The 20013-nt window shown below is 37.3% G+C and overlaps 1 protein-coding gene and 1 pseudogene across 1 annotated transcript in view; both read right to left on the reverse strand.

The window, feature by feature from the left end:
• Positions 1-17329, reverse strand: part of LOC123245632 (olfactory receptor 10J4-like) — a 38435-nt gene extending 21106 nt beyond the window's left edge. The window contains exon 1 of the mRNA XM_044674598.1: positions 16831-17329. Within this exon, the coding sequence (XP_044530533.1) occupies positions 16831-17329 (499 nt within the window). The remainder of the gene's footprint in view (positions 1-16830) is intronic.
• Positions 11890-14988, reverse strand: LOC123244540 (annotated as a pseudogene).
• Positions 17330-20013: the final 2684 nt, after the last annotated feature.

Here is a 20013-nt window from a genome sequence, read left to right on the forward strand (position 1 = left end):
AACAGTGAAAGGCCTCGTTATTCTCAGCAATAAAATGATCCAGGACAATTTTGAGGCACTTATGACAAGGAATGCTATCCACCTCCAGAGAAAGAACTGTTAAGAGTCAGAATGCAGATAAAAGCATATGATTTTTCATTGCAGTTTATTTGTGTTTTTATTCTGGGGTCTTGGTTTTATGTGAGTATTCTCTTATAATGATCAATATGGAAGAATGTCTTACATGATAATACATGTATAACCCAAATCAAATTTTTACTATCTCTAGGACAGGGGAGGGAAGAAAGGGAGTGAAACAACTTGGATCTTATATTTCAGAAAACATGTTGAAAATTATTTATTACATGTAATTGGGAAAATAAAATATTTTTTAAAAAATTTAAAATAATTATTGCCATGTATCTTTCCTTTGCTTCTCAGCCAAATTACTAGAAAAAGCTTTTCTTAATTTATACCTCTCCTTTCTTCTTATTTATCTTCTCAATCTTCAAGCCTTATGAGGCTTCAAACTTCATAAGGTAAATGAAAATGTTATTGCTAAAATTAACAAGGATCTCTTAATTTCCAAATCTATTGCCCATTTCAAAATCTTTATCCTTTTTGACCTCTTTCAGGCATTTGACGCTGTGAACAACTATGTTTTTGCTTTTTTTTGTGACATTATTCCCTTCTTGTTTTCCTTTTACTTGTCTAACTGCTCCTTCTTTGTCTTTGTTGTGTCATTATCCATGTCATGCTACTAACTGTGGCTGTATCTCAAGGATTTATCTCAGAACCCCTTTCTCTTTTCTCTCAACACTCTCATCATTGGTGACCTCCTTAGCTCCTATAAGTTCTATGATATTTCTATGCAGATAACTTCCAAACTTATATATTCAATCTTGATATTTCTCCTAAGCTCAATTTCCTCATTCTGATCTCCTTGTTGGGCTTTTCCAACTAAATGTCTCAATCAATTTCTCCAATACAAACTAGTCAAAACAGAATTCAGCTCATGACCTTTCTTCCCTAAGTCCACCTTTCTTCTGAATATCCCTATTTGTAAGATCCTTCAAAGTGAATGTCTGAATCAGATTCCAAATCAGGTCTTCTTTACTCCAACATTCTATGCACTTTACCACCTAGTTGCTTATAGTTATAAAGAGAACTTTTAAAAAAATCTTAACATAGAAATAAAGAATGGCTTAAATAAACAGAGGGGAAATATAATGTTCATATATAAATTTGTTAATGATGATATAGAAAGAAATGGCATTGCATTCATGAAAATAAAATTTAGATTTAATGAAATATCAATAGATTTCTTTATAAAATTGAATAAAATCATAATAAAATTTATTTGGGAAAAATGGCCCAGAATAATAATACTTATTTTGGAAAAAAAGGCATGGAGAAAAATAAGTCAGTCACTTTGTCAATATTCATTTGTTAAGCATTTATTATATGTCAGGCATGGTGCTAAGTATGTACTAGGTTACAAAGAAAGGTGAAAACAGTCTTTATCTCAAGGAGCTCAATCAAATGTGAGACACAACAGGGAAACAACAAGGAAGTTAGGAGATGCAAATGAAGAAAGAGAGAATTACACACACTGGGGTGCAGTCAATGAAAATGCCCAGTTGAGTGATGAATTTTCTTCAGAAAGGAACAAGGAGGCTAGTGACACTGGATCGTAGAGTAGGTGGTAAGATTTAAGAAGACTGAAGAGATATGGAAGGGCCTTCCTGAAAAGGTAGAAGAGATTGTGAGGGTTTTTAGAAGCCCCAAAGAGGATTTTATAGTTGGTTATGGAAATGATAGGGAGCCACTAGTGTTTATTGAATAGGACAGCAAAATGGTTCAATCTCTGCTTTAAAAAAATCAATTTCATAGCTGAGTGGAATATGAACTGGAATAGGGAAGAGCCTTGAGGAAGAGAGACTAGTTAGAAGGCTATGGCAATAGCCCAGGTTTGAGTTGATGAAAGCTTAAACCAGGGTGGTAGCAGTGTCAAAGGAGAGAAGAGTGAATAGACAAGAGATTTTGTAAAGGTAAAATGGACAGAACTTGGCAAGAGCCTGGATGAGGGGGTAATAAGTAAAGAGTCAAGGATGACATCTATATTGTCACCTGAGTGCCTGGGAAGATGGATGGTGGTACCTTCTTTAGTTATAGAGAATTTAGGGTGAAGAATAAAGAATTTTGGGGGGGGAAGACAATGAACTCATCTTTAGTTCAGATTTGCCCTTCATGACTTCAAAATGTCAATCAACTATAATAAAAATTATATTGTAGCAAGAAAAATATAGCAGTAACATTAACACAAAAATTTCAGAATTGAACCCCAATACATACAAAAACCTAGTGTTTCATAATTCTATAAGGAATTTTTTTAAACTGGAGGGTTCAGTATTTGACATATAGTGGGAAAAGTGGCTGCTAGCAATACAGTAAAAAGAACTTAAATCTTCACCTCACATTATATATGACAACAAATTTCACCTCTGTCATAGAATTAAATGTGAATGTGAATGATAAAATATTTAGAAAAGGGGACTGACACTTATCTCAATTATGGAGAAGAGATAAATGTTAACTCTTTTACCAACAGAAGATATTCATAAAGGATAAGGTAAATATATTTTGTGATATAAAAATAAAAGTTTTTTCCTGGCAAAAAATGAATATAAGATTGAATATAAGATACTTTTTTGAAGTATGAGATTAAGGAAAATATTTCTAGCTACTAACATAACAAGTAAAACTTCTTACCAACTTTAAAAAGAACTGATACTGATGTACAAGGACAATACTCATTCACTATTTGTTATTTGACCAAACAATCTGAACAGAAGCATTATGAAAGAAGGTGTACCTGTTGTCAGAAAACTGACAGGAAAAATTTTAACTAAATCTCATAAAGAAATGCAAGTTAAAATTACCTTGAGGTACCACCTCAGGAACATAATTCATTGATGCCAGAGTTGTAGAGAAATAGGTATAATGCACTTTGCTGGTGGAATTGCAAATTAAGGTATTTGGGGAGGTGACCAACATAGCAGAACACAAAGCTCACAAGAATCATCATATTTTTGATCTAGAAATTTCATGAATAGGAATATATCAATTGTTATCATGAAGACTATAAAAGACATCTATCATATATTGGTCTTATTAAAGGCTAAAATTTTGGGTAGGAGTTTGATAAAATTTATGAAGAGCAGTTTGGTAAACCATGAATACTTATTTATTCTGAGGACAAGTTAGGATAGGAAATAGGAGGGAGGAAAATGAGATTATAGCTCTCAAATCTCATGTCTAAAAATCGAAACCCTATATTAAATTTCTAAGAAACCCTACTCTAACAACCTTCTTGGGCAGGATCTTCTTGACTGGCAAAACAGGCCTATCTTATCTACTCTATTCCTATCTGGACATATTTTCCCTATCTATCTACCTAAATTAATCAATGAATGTTGATCAATAACAACCTTCTTAAAGTAATTCTTCTACTAACTGTAATTTGTTAAAACTGCCTGTCACAGAGTCACAGACAGACTCCTGCCAAAGTTCTGAGGAGAAAAGCCCTCAGAAACAGACTCCTTCTCCCTCAAAGAACTGAGAGGAAAAAGCCTCAGAGTCAGATTCCTTCTCACATCAGTATGTACATCCAGACTCCCAAAAGTTAGCTGTTAATTCTTCTTGACAGAGAAAGTGACCAAAACCAGAACTCCTACTCCTTCAGAAGCCAGAGAAGAGGAGCCCTTATTGTAACTGACTCTTTCTTTTAATAATCGGCCTTTTAAAGAGACAGAGGGCCAATCTGTCTGTTACTGTCTCTTAAAGAGACAAAGGGAGATTAAGAAAATTCCTAACCTGTTACTGCCTCCTAAAGAGACAGAAGGAGATTAAGAAAATTCCTTTTAACAGTCTCTAGATATTTTGTATATGCCCTCTTCTTGACTGATTGAGAGCCTTTATTACTTCACACTTGGACTACTGTAATAGCCTTTGGATTGGACTCCTTGTCCCAACTTTCTCCCTATTCCAGTCCATCTTCCATTCAGCTGTCAAACAATTTACATGTAGCATGAATGAGGCACCAAGTCCTTTTACTTTCTTTTATATCTGAATTGCTTGATTTGCCACAATCTTCACTGTCATGCTAACAGATGAGGGGAGGACCCAAAGAGGGTGGCCACATTGCTACAACTTACTTTTTTGGGGTCCAAATATATAAACCAGATTAGGCAAATTAATGTCTACTATCTACTACTATTCACTATAACACTTGAGTCCCCACCATGTGCTTTTCATTCATTTCAATCAACCAGGTGACCTCTGTGAACTCTTAAACAAACATTTATTAAACAGAAGGCAAAGGAAGAGAAGTAATATTTTATTAAACCTATTATCAGGGACACACTCTTCCACAAATGCACATAGTATCTATTAGGGGACAGGAGACCCAAACAAATACAACCATAGCAGAGAATGCATATATATAGGGAATAAATGTGTCCAAAGCAACTCACATCTCTAGGTTCTGTCCCTAAAATGTCCTTGGTCTCCTTCAGCATAGTCAACATGAGAGTTTGCCAATATTAAGCGTTTCTCCTTTACTGGCTGATCCACTCTTCTAGACCTCCTTGTTATCCTACTAAGTAGAAACACTTCTCCACTGCCAGAAACATTCCTCTTCTGGGTTGCCACAGTAGTATTATTCTCAGCAAAACTAGAAAGTGATATGAAGAGCATCTTCAGGTCTCTGCCTGGCTAGGTTACTGGGGTTTCCACTTTTCAATCAATAGTGGGCTGTGAAAGAAAAGCAAATGGAAAATTGCCTTTCCCCCCTCAGTTCTCCTATGTCACAGTGCAAAATCTAAAAAGTCTTTTTCCGGACCCTGACAGTGGCCTCTTTCAAAATTGGATTGCAGTTCTCAGCTCTTCTAAAAACTTATTTTAACAAGTGAGGATACTCCCACAGCCAACTGGGAGGGATCCTGGACCACTGATCTTTGGGTCTCTGACCATTGGTCATTGGTTCTTTCTGAATCTCCCTAGATCTTTAGGTATCTGAATCATCATAGCTTTTAGGTCTCTGGGTCCCCGGGTGGTGAAAGGGAGGAAGGGAGATCTGAGAAGAAGAGGGTGGTTTTGTTAAGGGTGGAATACTTCCTGAAGGCTGTCAAGGCTAAGACATCACAAACTGATAATAAGGAACCTGAGAGGAAATCATCAATACAGCTGCACCAACAGAGCAGATTGTCTCTGGTTTGGCAGTGACCCAGCTGAATCAGAGGGGATTGTGAAGAACAATAGCTCCAGCTTTACTGAATCAATAGCCTCCAGGCCTGAGGGATTATAGCTTATAGATATTAGTTTGACAGGGTCTGCAATCCCCAACTCATATCCTGATTATCCTTTCCCTAATTAAGATCATAGATAAAGTATTTAATAAGTACCTTCCTGAGTAGTCATTATATCACGACCCTTGGGGAGGGAGCAAATGCAGTCAGATGAACAATGTGATCCAAGGCTAATCAGAGCCCAATATTAATAATTGATACAACCACAGACAGGACCTAAAAGGGTTACCCATCCACCTGACCTTTGGGGTCCTTCCTGGGCACTGTTATTTAGAAGGGGAATTATAACATCTAGCAAGGGTGATTGGGGATCCTAGGGGAATACAGAGACACAGCTTCAACCTCCTCTCCTCTCCAGTATCTCTATTCCCTAGGAGTAGAGTAGCATTCCATTTCTTTATAACAAAAGTCCAAAGCCAGATGTCTTCTCCATTTTGGGGACAACTTTAATTGTTAGGAAATCCCTTCCCACTCCAAGAACCAGCTTAAATTTTGCTCTCTGAAAACTCTATCCATTACCCCTAGCTCTTCCCTCTCTGCCCAACTTGAAGAAGTCTGATCTCTCTTCCTCTTTCAAGACTCCATATAAATTTTGAACAGTGGTGAATGACTGAATAAACTATCATAAATTAAAGCACTGAAATATGGCAATGCCATTAAAATGATAAATGTGGGGATTAGGGAAAAATAAAAAATTGCTTAAATGAAGTAATGTGAAGAAGAAAAGGCAGACCCAGAGGGGCAGTATACTCCCTGACCATGATTATTTAAAAGAAAAAATGTATCTATAAATACATATAAATATAAATTGCCACCTTAGCAAGCTTTTAAAGGGGCTATTCAGAAGGAAAAGTTGAAACTGAAAGATGAAATATGCACATATAAATTCATATGCAAACATGTGTATATATATATATATATATATAGTCATTTTATTCCCTGTGTATCATCCCTTACACCTTGGACTCAGGATTGTGTATAAGGGACAAATGCTAGAATTATAACCTGCAGAACTGGTGGGGGTAATGTATTTTTTAGGACCAGTGACCAGTGCAGGGCAAAATATTGGACTCCATCATGTGACCAGTTTTGGGATATCAATGAGGATATTAATCAATAAGGAGGATAAAAATAATAATCTGCATTTCTATTGCACTTTATAGGACATTTTCTATTTCATAATTCTATGTAGTAGAGCTAGTCTAAGTATTATTAGCCCCCTTTTATAGATCAGGAAACTGAGGTTCAGGAATATCAAGTGAACTGCTCATGGTCATTCAGCTATGAGTGTCAAAGCTTGAATTTAAATTCAGAACTTTTGTCTTTAAGACTGATACACTTTTCCCTAAGTCACATGTGCGTCCTGATAGTTTAGCTTTAGGAAGAGATTCCTTTTTCCATCCCACTTTCATTTTGGGTTAGATCCAAATGAGATAAGAATCCATAGGAGTCCTATCATTTTTTAAACCCTTATCTTCTGTCCTGGTAATAAGTTTAAGAGAGAAGGATGAGGGCAGAGCAAACAGGGTTAAATAACTTGCCCAGGGTCACATAGCTAGGAAGTGTCTGAGATTAAATCTGAAACCAGGTCCTCCCAATTCCAGCACTGGAGCTCTGTTTACTGTGCCATCTTGTTGCTGTGAGCCCTATCATTTAAAGAGGGTCTTGAACTAAAGCTAGGTTAAGGTACCATCTATGCTGGAAGTGATTCAGGTATATATTCTTCCCCTCTTTTCACTCTCACCCCATAGTTGATTATTCCTTAAGACTCTAGAAGGATAACAATGTTGCATATGTAGAGGCCATAATAAAGGCAAACTCCCAGTTCTAGGCTCCATGCTTACTCTGAGGGGATTAATCAAAGATTCCTGCCTCTTACTGCATTGAGTTGCCTTTGGAGTCTCAGGAGACATTTAAGTAAGCTAGAAAAAAACACATGGGAAAAGGAAAAGGACTTTAGGGTTTCACTATATCCTGTAATCATGGAGTCATAGGTTTGGAAGGGCCTGCAGAGATTCCTTTAAAAATGTTCTTAATTTGTAGGAAGTTGTTTGAATAGACCAATGTAGATACATGGAGATTTTTAAATGAGATGTCCAGAATATGGAAACAAGGGAAGGTAAAAGAAGATGACTCTAAAGACATGCCACAGTTGTTAGATTACAGAATCAGTCGAGATTGGAAAGGAAATCTAAGCTCCAATTGGTAGGAAATTTAAAACCACCTATAAATTTCCTTAAGTGCATTAAGGAAAAAGAAAGAGAAAGATCAAAGATTGTATGAGAAGAGGCAAAGTCAGATGGCAGAGAAACAGCAGGGATATATGTCTAAACTTTCCCAAATTTCCCTCTACACAACTTTAAAATAACACTTCATAACAAAATCTGGAGGGACAAACCCCACTAAAGACAAGGCAAAACAGTTTTTCACCCCAAGGCAACTTCGAAAGAAAGGAAAAGTCTATTGCACTGGAGTGATAATAGAATGTAATCTAGTTCAGGCCCTACTCTAGCAAGCCAGCAGTGACACCTTGCCTTTGGCAAGTTAGCAATACACCTAAGGAACAACTAAACTGGCAACAATGACTTCCAAAGTTCTCGGCCCATAAACAAGTAAAAGGTCAGACAACTGGTCAGAAGGAGATTACAGAGTTCCTCTTGCTACACTGGGCTGCCAGGACTCTGTTACATTGGCCATACTCAGATTTGGGTCACAGTCCAAGACTGCATTCCTTGGGTGGGGAGGAGCACTATCACACCAGACTTTGTGGCTTCAGGGGAACAAGGACCCTGGTCACAGTTTTAGAGCAGAAAAGAATGTTCCTCATCACTCATATATTGGAGCACAGACCAGCAGAGTAGTAAATAGTCTTTAGATCATACTACCATAAAAGAACTGAAAATTTACAGGACACCCCCCACATACACACTCCAACAAGAATGACCTCTCAAATTTGCTGAACAAAAAACATGAAATTTGATATACTTCTCTCTCTATTATAGGAGCAGAGTCCAACTTTAAAATTAAGTTCAAAGTTAGGAAATAGGCTGGAAATGAGCAAACAACGACAAAAAAAATGAACCTTACTGTAGAAAGAGACCTTACCAATGCAGGCTTTCAAGGATTGTGCATGCTGGGGGAACTACTTCTCCAAGCATGCCCCAGTGGTCCCTCCTCTATACTTCCTGGTGTGGGATTCTCTTGAGTGGACCAAACCCATGCTAGGGGAGAGACCACACACACACCCATTTCCTGGCATGGGATTGTTCCTGAATTGGACCAATCTGCGCAGGGGAAAGGTCCTACTTCTGGGCACAGAATTGGTCTCTATAAGGACCAAATCTGTGCCTGGAAGGGGCCTTTGAATCTGAGAAGGTTCAGAAGAGGAGGAGGGAGGAGGGGACTGTAGTTAATTTCAGCTAGGGAACTTGGGTGTTTTTTTTTTTGTTTTTTTTTCTTTGAATAAAGTTTTATAAAGAGATCAAAGAGTCAGTTTTTCTTTTCAGTTCTCACACCATATTATGGTAACCGGGAACATTAAATACAAACTCAGAAGAAAAAAAGATCAAAATGACTATATCCAAAACCTTAAAGAAAAATGTAGATTGGTTTCAGGCCCCAAAAGAATTCCTGGAAGAGCTCAAAAATATTTTTAAAATCAAATAAGAGGAAAAGAATGAAAATGGTACAAGAAAATAATGAAAAAAGAGGTAGCAGCTAAGAAAAAGAGACACAAAAATACTAATGAAAATAACGCCTGAAGAAAACAAAATAGACCAAATGGCAAAATAGGTATAAAAACCCATTGAAGAGAACCTCTTAAAAAAAGAATTGCTAAAAGATGAAAATGAGAAATTTGTATTATATTAAATTAAAATATTTTTTGTACAAAGAAAATCAGTGTAATCAAGATTAAAAGGGAAACAAATGTGTTAGTGGAAATTTGGGGTTCTTTGGGGTTCATTGAGTCTTAATATTCAGGTCCATGATATAAACTTTCTGTGGATGTTTAGAGGACTTGAAAACTACATTTCCCATGATTCCTCTTGTGTAATATATGTGGGCAGGAAGTGTGGTTACGTAGACAAAGGTATAAGGTCTCAGAACTTGACTGAGATGCTCTCTTTCCTGTAGAACAAGCCAGGTGGGCAGAGGTAATGGAAGGGCATTTGAATTAGATCTTAGCTGGCACGTAGCCTTCATAATTACCAATATGGCTTTAAATACCACTATTAATACTTCTGAATATATCCATCCATATCAATATTATTCGTAACACAAACTAGGAAAAAATTATTTTTTCTCATGAACATCTCATTTCTCAAACACATTAAGAATTAAGTCAATTTCATTATTGCATTGCTGGTGTAGTTGTGAACTGATCCAACCATTCTGGATGGCAATTTGGAGCTACACTCAAAGGGCTATAAAAGATTGCCTGCCCTTTGATCCAGCCTATCATTGTTGAGTTTGTACCCCAAAGAGATCATAGATAAACAGACTTGTATGAAAATATTTATAGCTGTGCTTTTTGTGGTGGCAAAAAACTGGAAAATGAGGGTATGTCCTTCAATTGGGGAATGGCTGAACAAATTGTGGTATATGCTGGTGATGGAATACTATTGTGCTCAAAGGAATAATAAGCTGGAGGAATTCCATGTGAAGTGCAAAGACCTCCAGGAATTGATGCAGAGTGAAAGGAGCAGAGCCAGAAGAACATTGTACACAGAGACCAATACACTGTGGTAAGATAGAATGTAATGGACTTCTGTATTAGCAGCAATGCAATGATCCATAACAATTCGAGGGACTTATGGAAAAGAACGCTACCCACATTCAGAGGAAGAACTGCAGGAGTGGAAACACAGAAGAAAATCAACTGCTTGAACACATGGGTTGAGGCAGATATGATTGGGGATATAGACTCGAATCTACCACACCAATGCAACTATCAACAATTTGAAAATAAGTCTTGATCTATGACACATGTTAAAACCAATGGAAATGCGTATCAGCTTTGGGGGGGGAAGGAAGTGGGGGGTGAAGGGGAAAGTAAGAGCATGAATCATGTAACCATGATAACTTTTCTAAAAAATAAAAATTATTTTAAAAAAAGAATTAAGTCAATTTTACAAGAATCCAAGTCATTTCCCAACTGACTAATGATCAAAGAATATGAATAGGCAATTTTCAGATGAATAAATCAAAGCTATCATTGATCACATGAAAAATGTTCTAAATCACTCTTGATTAGAGAAATGCAAATTAAAACAAGTCTGATATACAACCTCACACCTATCAGTTGGCCAATATGACAGAAAAGGAAAATGACAAATGTTGGAAAGGATGTGGCAAAATTGGGATCCTAATGTGTTGTTAGTGGAGTTGTGAACTGATCCAACCATTCTGGGGGACAGTTTGGAACTACACCCAAAGGGCTATAAAACAGTGCATACCCTCTGATCCAGTAATACTCCTACAACTACTAGGCCTGTATCTCAAACAGATAAAATCAATAGGAAAGGACCTGCTCGTACAAAAATATTTATAGCAGCTTTTTGTAGTGGCAAAGAATTGGAAACTAAAGGGATGTCCATCAATTGGGGATTAATTTAAATTATTAATTAATAAAATTTAATTAATTAGTTTAAAATGAACTGTGGTATATGTTGGAGATGGAATACTATTGTGCTATAAGGAATGATGAACAGGATGATTTCAGAGGGAACTGGAAAAACCTACATGAACTAATGCAGAGTGAAATAAACATAACCAGGAGAACATTGTACACAGTAACAACAATATTGTGGAATGATTAACTGTAATGGACTTAGCTACTTTCCACAATACAAGGATCCAGGACAGTTCTGAGGGACTTATGAAAAAAAATGTTATCCATTTATAGAGATAGAATTGTTGGAGTAGGAATGTAGATGAAAGCATTGATTTTTCAGTTGTTTATTTGGGCATATGTTTGGGAGTTTGGGTTTTATAGGATTTTTCACTTTTTTATGGGTAAATATGTTTAATTTCAAAATATTTTTGGGAAGGATAGCAGGAGGATTCTGTTTTGTGGGGTGTCCTGATGGGAGAATAAAGTGGTCAATAGCTTAACAGAATGTGTCAGTGTTTGGATTGTCAGAGAGGTCAGGAGTTTCAGATCCAGAACCCTGGGTGCTCTTGGGAACACAGGGAACTACTACTATTCCTGTGCAGAGGGAGTTGGATAAATGAATGGAGTCAGGGAATGGATTTTAGAACTTAAGGATATTTCTCCCAAGGCCCCATATTTTCAGGCATAGTTGAGGATGGATGGATGTTAGGGAATGGCATTTAGCATCTACCTTCTCCCATATCTGGTCCTTAGGAGAAGGTGTGAAATTTCCCTCAGAGTTAGAGAAAAAGATGTAAGATTTTGAAACTTGCCATGTCTTGGATCCTGGGGTGAAAAGGCCCCTAGATAGGAGCATTCATGGGGATCCAGGATAACCTTTACTTAGTTCTGGGTCACTAAATGGTAACTGGGATCAGAGGATAGAATCTAGAGCCCAGGATCTCCTGTTTTGGGGGCCTGGTAATGGGGAAGGGGATCAGGACACCCCCTTCTGGTTTTCACCGACAAAACAGTGTGATCTCTATTGTCCTCCCAATCATAGAATGGCTGATAGCCAAAATGCTTCTGGGCTTTGTCTGTCTACCCAGTGAAAGTGGTGTTTAAGAAGGCTGGAGCGTAGGGGTTGAATAACAGTGCACAGACAACCAAGGGTGAGAGTAGCCACTGTAATAAAACATTGAAGATGGCCAGAAGGAACAAGAGGAAATAGAACAGAAGGGGCTGAGTTCCCAGGATGCAAACTGTGGAAAGCTCTAAAAAGAAAACTCCTATCTCTGCTACTCTGAATCTCCTCAGATTCAAAGTTTTTTTTTCCCTAGGCACAGGATTGGTTCTTATATAGACCAATCATGCACTGGGAATTGGGGGGGGGTGGTGACCCCTCTCCAGCACAGGATTGGTCCATTTCAAAACCAATCCCATGCTAGAAAATAGGGGTGTGTGGTCTCCCCTTAGCACCTGATTGGTCCATTTCAAGACCAGTCCCACAATAGTAATAGGAAGGAGGAATCCCTGGGGCATGCTGGGAAATGCAGTCCTTGGCCAGGATACATTTTAAAATCCAAAAAATGCCACAGGGGCCCAGAATCTCCATGTTGAAGTCCTTGTAGCTCTTATAAGGGGAGTTGTCATAGCAGAAGTAGACTTGCCCAGCCATGGTGGAGGCTCTGGAGCCCAACTCCCTAGCTGCCGGCATGTGCATCCATGCCTACATAAACTTTGTCATATTCCACAGAGGGAGATGTGGCCTTGAAAAGCCACCCACCAGCACACTGGGCCTGGAGGTAAAAATCAAGCACAAGCTGGTGGCCTTCGCCATAGATTCCCATGAGACGAAGAGAGCATGTCACCAAGGGAAGTCCACCATGACTTTCTTTCTCGTATTGGCCTCAATGATCAGCCTCTCTGTTTGGGATTTGCTTTGAGAATAGGGCTCATAAAGTGTGTCCTCATTACCCCCTGCACACTAGTCCTGTAGATAACCTCTGGGTCTATGTGGCCCCACACATTTACCAGCCCAGCTATATGAATGACTACATTGGCTCCAGATGAAGCTGCCACCACATCCCCAGAGCAAGTCATATCCCCCTGGATCACATCCCACTGGGGTCACCTGCACAGGCCAGGTGTCCCACAAATGCTCATCTCTGATTCGTAAATATGGAATGTGCACATTGAGGCCAGAGCTAGACCCAGCCTGGCTTTATTGTTTGCCAAAACCTAGGAGCTACTGGCCAATCAAGGAATGGGGATGGAATGGGATAGGAGGGAAGGGAAGATTCTGTGCCTGGTACATGCTGTGTCTCAAAACCAGGATTATTGACTTATAGAAATGAATAACATGGAAATATGTTTTGCATGATGGAGCATGTATAGCCTAGATTGAATTGCTTGACAGCTTTGGCAGGGAGGGAAGGAATAAAAAGAGGGGCAAAGGGATAATTTGGATCATGTGACTTCAGAGAACTTATATGGAAATTTATTATTAAAATAAATATTTTTAAAAATAAATAAAAATAAAAAGCAGAATTGTTCACATAAGAAAAGATATACAAACATTTACTCATATTTGGTCCAGGGAAATTGTGTTGAATAAGACTCAATACAGTGGAATGGAATATGGGGGAAGGTTGATAGTGTACAATGCTTGAACCTTACTCTCATTGGAACTGGTTCAAAGTGAGAATAATATGTGCATACAGTTAGCTATAGAAGCCCATCTTATCCTAAAGGGAAGTAAGAAGGGAAGGAGGAACATGAAAAGTGGGTATGTACAAAAGGAAGAGTGAACTCACGGAGGTAGTAGTCAAACAAAAATGTTTGTTAAGAGGAAAAGATGAAAGCAGAGGAAGCGAAGAATTATCAAGGAAAAATAAGATAGAAGGAAACGCCTAGTTATAACTATGAATGTGAATGGGATAAACTCACCCATAAAATGGAAGAGGATTGCAAAGTGGATTAAAAACCAGAATCCCACAATATATTGTCTATAAAAAACACATTTAAAGCAGGGAGTCACACACAGAGTAATGATAAAGGGCTTGAACAGAATCTACTATGTTCCAGCCAAGTTAAAAAATCAGGGGTAGGAATTATGATCTTAGACTGTTTGTAGTGGAATACTATTGTGCCATGAATTTTTCTCTATTGTAAATTATTTGTGTCTTCTTTCACTACATGATGAACATGGAAAAATTTATTGTATAAACATGGACAAGCTACATCCTATTGCCTGCTGTCTTGGGGAAATTGCCAGAAAATGATTATTAAATTTTTTATTAGCATGTAATCAGGAAAAAAATTAAAACTTAAAGAAGTAAAAATCTAGCTTCATGGTCTATAAAATGGGAAACCCTTTGATCCTTGAACAATATATCATTTGCACTCACTTTATATATGTATGATTTGAATGCCTAACATCCTCATTTTTCCAGGGTGCTATGTCTACAGTCTGAGTAATTATCTCAAATTGAATGGTAATGCGGGATTTTTACTCTGGATGCCAGGTAACTCGATAGAAATTGAAGTAGAATATAATCTAGTCAAGGTTTGTTCTCTTTTTAAAAATTAAAATAAATCATTTTTAAAAATAATAAATACAAAAATTAATTGGTTACTAATAATAAACACAATGATATATAATGTAACAAAATGATATAATAATATAAAATGCATTTCATATTTAAAGGAAGCAAGATTTAAAGAAATATAGATACATGGAGTTGAACTATTAACAGTGTAGTCTATTTTAATTTCAGTTTTTCACCCTTAGTTTTGATCTTAGAGTTGAGGTTTCTAGAATTCTATTTCTCACTTGAATGCTTTAGATTTTCAGGGAGCCTAACACCAGAAGATGTTATGAGTGGCTTCTTGGATTTCAGCATAAGTAAAAACTACCTTATAAGATAGTTGTTTAAAGGAGACATAGTACTTAATTACCTCTTTAACATTGTGGAGAGCTCTCTGCTCCAACACAGATTCACACATTTGGCTTATGGCATCATTTCTTAGTTTTTTAGGCCTCATATTTCCAGTAAACAGAGGTCAACCACACCTGCATCTTCTTTCAATGACCATTCAATCAACATGCAATTCTTAAATGCCCACTATGCACCAGGCAATTCACTAGGCCCTGATGATATAAAGGGGGAAATACCCTTCCCCTCTCTTTAAATAATTTATATTTTGAGAAAATATTTTCTTCTCCATATAGTTTTCTGATACCTATGACTTATTTGGGGCTACTTTTTCATAGCTACTTTTCCAATCAGTGAATTTTTACTCACTTCACTATTCTCTGTCCCATCTTCTTTTTCCTTTCAAGTTGATAAAAATGTTAATTCAAACTTTTGCTAAAGATGATCCTTTGACAATTCTGTTAAACTCTGTGGATATTCTTTTTTTTTAAATGACTGCATAATTTTTCTACACAATGAAGTTAACATCAATTTAGCTTTTAGAAATTATTTTTAATTGCTTCCCTTCTTTCTCCCCTATAAACCACTAATATCCTTGCTTGCTATGACCACTTACTAATGTGAGCAATTGAAAATACAAGTGACTGCAGAATTCATTATAATGCATTTAACTTGGTCATTTAAAAATTAAGCTGAAAGCAACACTACTAGTCCTATATCCCCAAGAGATCCAAAAAAGAGGAAAAGGGTCCATATAAAGCTTCTGTAGTGGAAAAGAACTATCAACTAAGAGATATCCCTCAATTGAAGAATGGCTAAACAAATTATGGTAAATGAATATGATGGAATTGTATTACGCCATAAGAAATTATAGAAGAAATTGTTTCAGAGAAACTTTGGAAAATTTGTCTGAAATGATTGATTCAAAGTCAAGTGAGTAGAACAAAAATTAATTTCTATAATAATAACAGAATTTAAAAGACAAACAACTTAAAAAGACTCAAAAATGCTGATCAATGCAACAACCAATCATAATTCCAGAGGACAAATGATGAAGCATCATCCACCTGCTGACAGAGAAGTAATGGAATAAAGACACAACATGAGCCTTATTTATTTTTTCATGGCCAACATGTGATTTTTTTTTGCTTGACCATGCATATTTGTAACTGGCTTTTTGTTTTTCTTTTCCCCCTGAATAAAGGAACAATGGGAGGGAGAGAAATTAAATGCTTATTCATTGAAAATTTAAAAAAATAATTAATCTAAAGTCAAATAAAAGAACATGGAGTGGCACTGTGGGAATCTGGTAATTGGCCTAAGGGATAACCCTATGCTTTTGTCATATTTCCAGAGTTTGAGGATGTGTGTTGAATTTAGCAGTTTTATCCTGCTTTTGGCTCAACTGATGCCAAATTGAATTTCCCCAAATTTCTATGAAAACCCTGCAAAATTGTCTGACAGCATGAGAAGATGTCCAGCTCTTGGGTTAAGGTCATCCAGTCCTTTCAGGGATGCTAAGAAAGGGATTTCCTCCCCAGAGCTCGGCTCAGGGCATCCTTGACTTCCTTATTCCTCAGGCTATAAACAACAGGGTTTAGCAGCGGAGTAATGACAGTATAGGTCACAGAAATCAGCTGGTCTTGGTCTTTAGTGTTCTCTGACTTGGGTTTGAAGTAGGCAATGGAGGCACAGCCATAATGGATAATGACCACTGTGAGATGAGAGGCGCATGTGGCAAAGGCCTTCCGCTGTCCCTCAGCCGAGGCAATGTGAAGGATGGTGGAGATGATGAGAATGTAGGTGATCAAGAGGAAAGTGGCAGGTGCACTGATGGCCAGAAGGCTGATGATTAAGGTCAGGATATCATTGATGAAGGTGTTGGCACAGGCCAGATCTAGTACAGGTCGTACATCACAGAAAAAATGCTCAATAAGTGGATCACAGAAGGGCAATCGGAAGATGGCCACAGCCTGGACAAGTGACAGAGAGAAGCCTGTAATACCAACAGATGATACCATCAGGGTACAGACTCTCCAGTTCATGATAACAGAGTAACGGAGAGGGTTGCAGATGGCTACATATCGATCATATCCCATAACTGCCAACAGGAGACAATTAGTAATGGCAAAGCCAAGGAAGAAGAACATCTGGGTGCCACATCCTATGAAGGAGATGGACTGGCTAAGACCCACCAGACTAGAGAGCATCCGAGGGATAATAACTAGAGAGTAGAAGGTCTCTGAAGTTGACAAGATGCTCAGGAAGAAGTACATAGGAGTGTGAAGGTGATGATCAATGCGGATGATAGTCACAATGATGACATTGCCAGCCAGAGTTAAGATGTACAGAACCAAAAACACTACAAAGAGTGTGATCTGATGCTCCTGAAAGTTTGAGAATCCCTGGAAAACAAAGGCACTCACCTCTGAGTGGTTCTTTGTCTTCATTAATTGATCTTCACAACTAAAATATATGAAAAGTCAGTTAACACTAGGAAACATCAAACATCTCCTCTTCCCTCCCCACAGATATGCATCATAAACACAGCCCTACTTTGGATAATGAGTGGAAATCAGAGGAATGATGTACTGCAGGGAGAGCTTAACTCTCAGCCTTGGAACTCTTCACAGTTTAGTGGAAGGAGAGACAAAATGTACACACATATCCACATTTAAAAGACACAGGAAATAAATAAATTTAAAATTTTTTCTTTTAATTTAAGACGCAGGTACAAAAACCCTGAGGAAATGACAAATCATTCAGGTGAACACAGGGACCTTGGTGATGGAAAGAAGGGTAATTCAGGGGAAGAAGACAAAGTCCTAGTCTTTAGGAGATGTTCTAGTGTGATACACAGAGAAAACCTACCCTTCAGACATATATTACCAGAAGTGTGTAGGCAGGAACAATGAAGCAAACATAGTTTTTGAAACATGACATAAAGGAGATGCTGGAGTAATGAATAAAAGGGGGAGTTAAAGAAAGCTAGTGAGGTGAAGGAATACTTTAGTCAAATTGGTGAAGTGAGCAATTAAAAATGTAGTTTATGAGAAAATGAAAAAAGCTCTGAGATGAGACTGGGGGAGGGTAGAAAAATTCACATCTTCAAGTTTATGAAGAAAGAGATAATATTTGAGAGGTTGTAAGCAGCTATTTCCTTTGAAGATAAAACTGAGTGATTTATCATTGAATATTATATTTGTATATTAAAATTATTCAAAGTATATCCATGATTAATCCCTCTTTATCTTTATGAAAACTCTGTGATGTTGGAAGGATAGATTTTTATTATAAACCATTTGCCATTTGTGGAAAATGAGGTACAGAAATTTTAAATGACTTACCTAAGCTCACACAGATAATTTTGTGGCAGGGCCAAATATGGAACCTAGGTTATCTGAATCTAAGTCCTCTTCTCTTTTTATTAAACAGATTTTTATTCAACAAGAAAGATTATTTCTACCCATTCCAAAACAGCAACCTTTATACTAAAGGCTTTTGGAATCTGTGCTGAGGTTCATTTAAACACTCTGGCCTCTTAGGTCATCAAATTCCTCAACCCCCATGAGACACTATTTCACTTTGCCCACCCAAGAAAGTTCACCCCTTTGATCTCTCTATGATCTATATCTATGAACAAGATTTCTGAAATAACTTACTTTCTTTCTCTTCCTATCATTCCCCTTAGACTTAATCTTTTTTTAAACCCATATCTTCTACCTTAGAAAAAATATTAAGCACTTAGGGCTAGGCAATTGGAATTAAATGACTTCCCTAACTAGAAATTGTCTGAGACCACGTATGAACGCAGAAACTCTTGTCTCCAGGCCTGGCTCTCTATCCACTGAGCCATTTAGTTATTCTTCCCTTTTTATTCTTCATTCTCACCATGTAATCATACTGACTGGATCAACAATATGAATTTATGCTATCTTATCTAATTTGGCTCTTTAATGACACAAAGCTATCTTTTTTACTCTTATTCTTAAATATCCATCACACTTCCAATAGAAAATGTTTCAAACTTTCTTTTTCTCTCCTTCCCTCATTTTTTCAATAGAGGCCCTCATCACATACTTTCAGTCAGTCATTTCAGTTGTGTCCCCTTTATGATCCCCTTTTGGATTTTTTTTATAGGCAAGCGGTTTGTAATTTCCTTCTCTAGCTCATTTTATAAATGAGGAACTGGAGCAAACAAAGTTAAGAGACTTGTCCAAGGTCATATAAGTGTCTGAGATTGGATTTGAACTCTGGAAGATGAGTATTCCTGATTCCAAGCTCAGTGCTCTATATACACTATGCAAAAACAAAGACCATTCACCATGAGCTCACTTTGTTCTCCTTCTCCACATCTGCAGACTCCTCAATACCATCACCCCCTGCTATTTTGTCCTTCTCTACTCCAATTCAGACATGATACTTTTCAACAAGACTAATCCTGCTACTTGGAACCTTAAACCCCATTCTTTCTTGTATGATTGTTGCATTGCTGCAACAATCAACCTCCCTCTTATCTTTATTTTTCCCTATCTCTTCTTTCCCTGCTGTTAACAAATATGAAAATATCTCTCTTATTCTAAAATTTAAAATTATTCTAAAATTATTAATTATTGTTGGTCAACAACAAGCATTTATTAAATACAACTTTGTTCTAGTCACTGTGTTAAGACCTGGTACTCAAAGAAAGACAAAAACAAAGTTGCTCTCCTTAAGAACACCTTTAAATGGGGGAAAAATACAAGCAAAAAGTGATATATATGTACATACATATATATATACATACATATACATATGGAATATATAGTTTTACTGGAAATGGCCTCAGAGGGAAGGCACTCGCAGTGGAGAGTAGAAGAAGAAGAGGAGGAAGGGGAAAGACTAAGAAAGGCTCTAGCAGAAAGTGAGATTTGAACTGAGTCTTGAATGAAGCTGAAGGCAAAGGTGAGGAATAAAAGCATTCCAAGGACAGGGAACAGCCAGTGAAAAGGTACAAAGTGGAGAGATGTAATGCTATATGCAAGTAACAATAAAAATAAAAACATTGCTGTTGATGTTGCTATATTGATGAAAGTTGAAGGGAATAAATCATAAGAAACCTGGAGACCTAGGAAGGGGGTAGGTGACAAAGAGC

This window comes from Gracilinanus agilis, chromosome 4, assembly GCF_016433145.1.
Source record: "Gracilinanus agilis isolate LMUSP501 chromosome 4, AgileGrace, whole genome shotgun sequence".
In the NCBI taxonomy this organism is placed as follows: Eukaryota; Metazoa; Chordata; class Mammalia; order Didelphimorphia; family Didelphidae; genus Gracilinanus; species Gracilinanus agilis.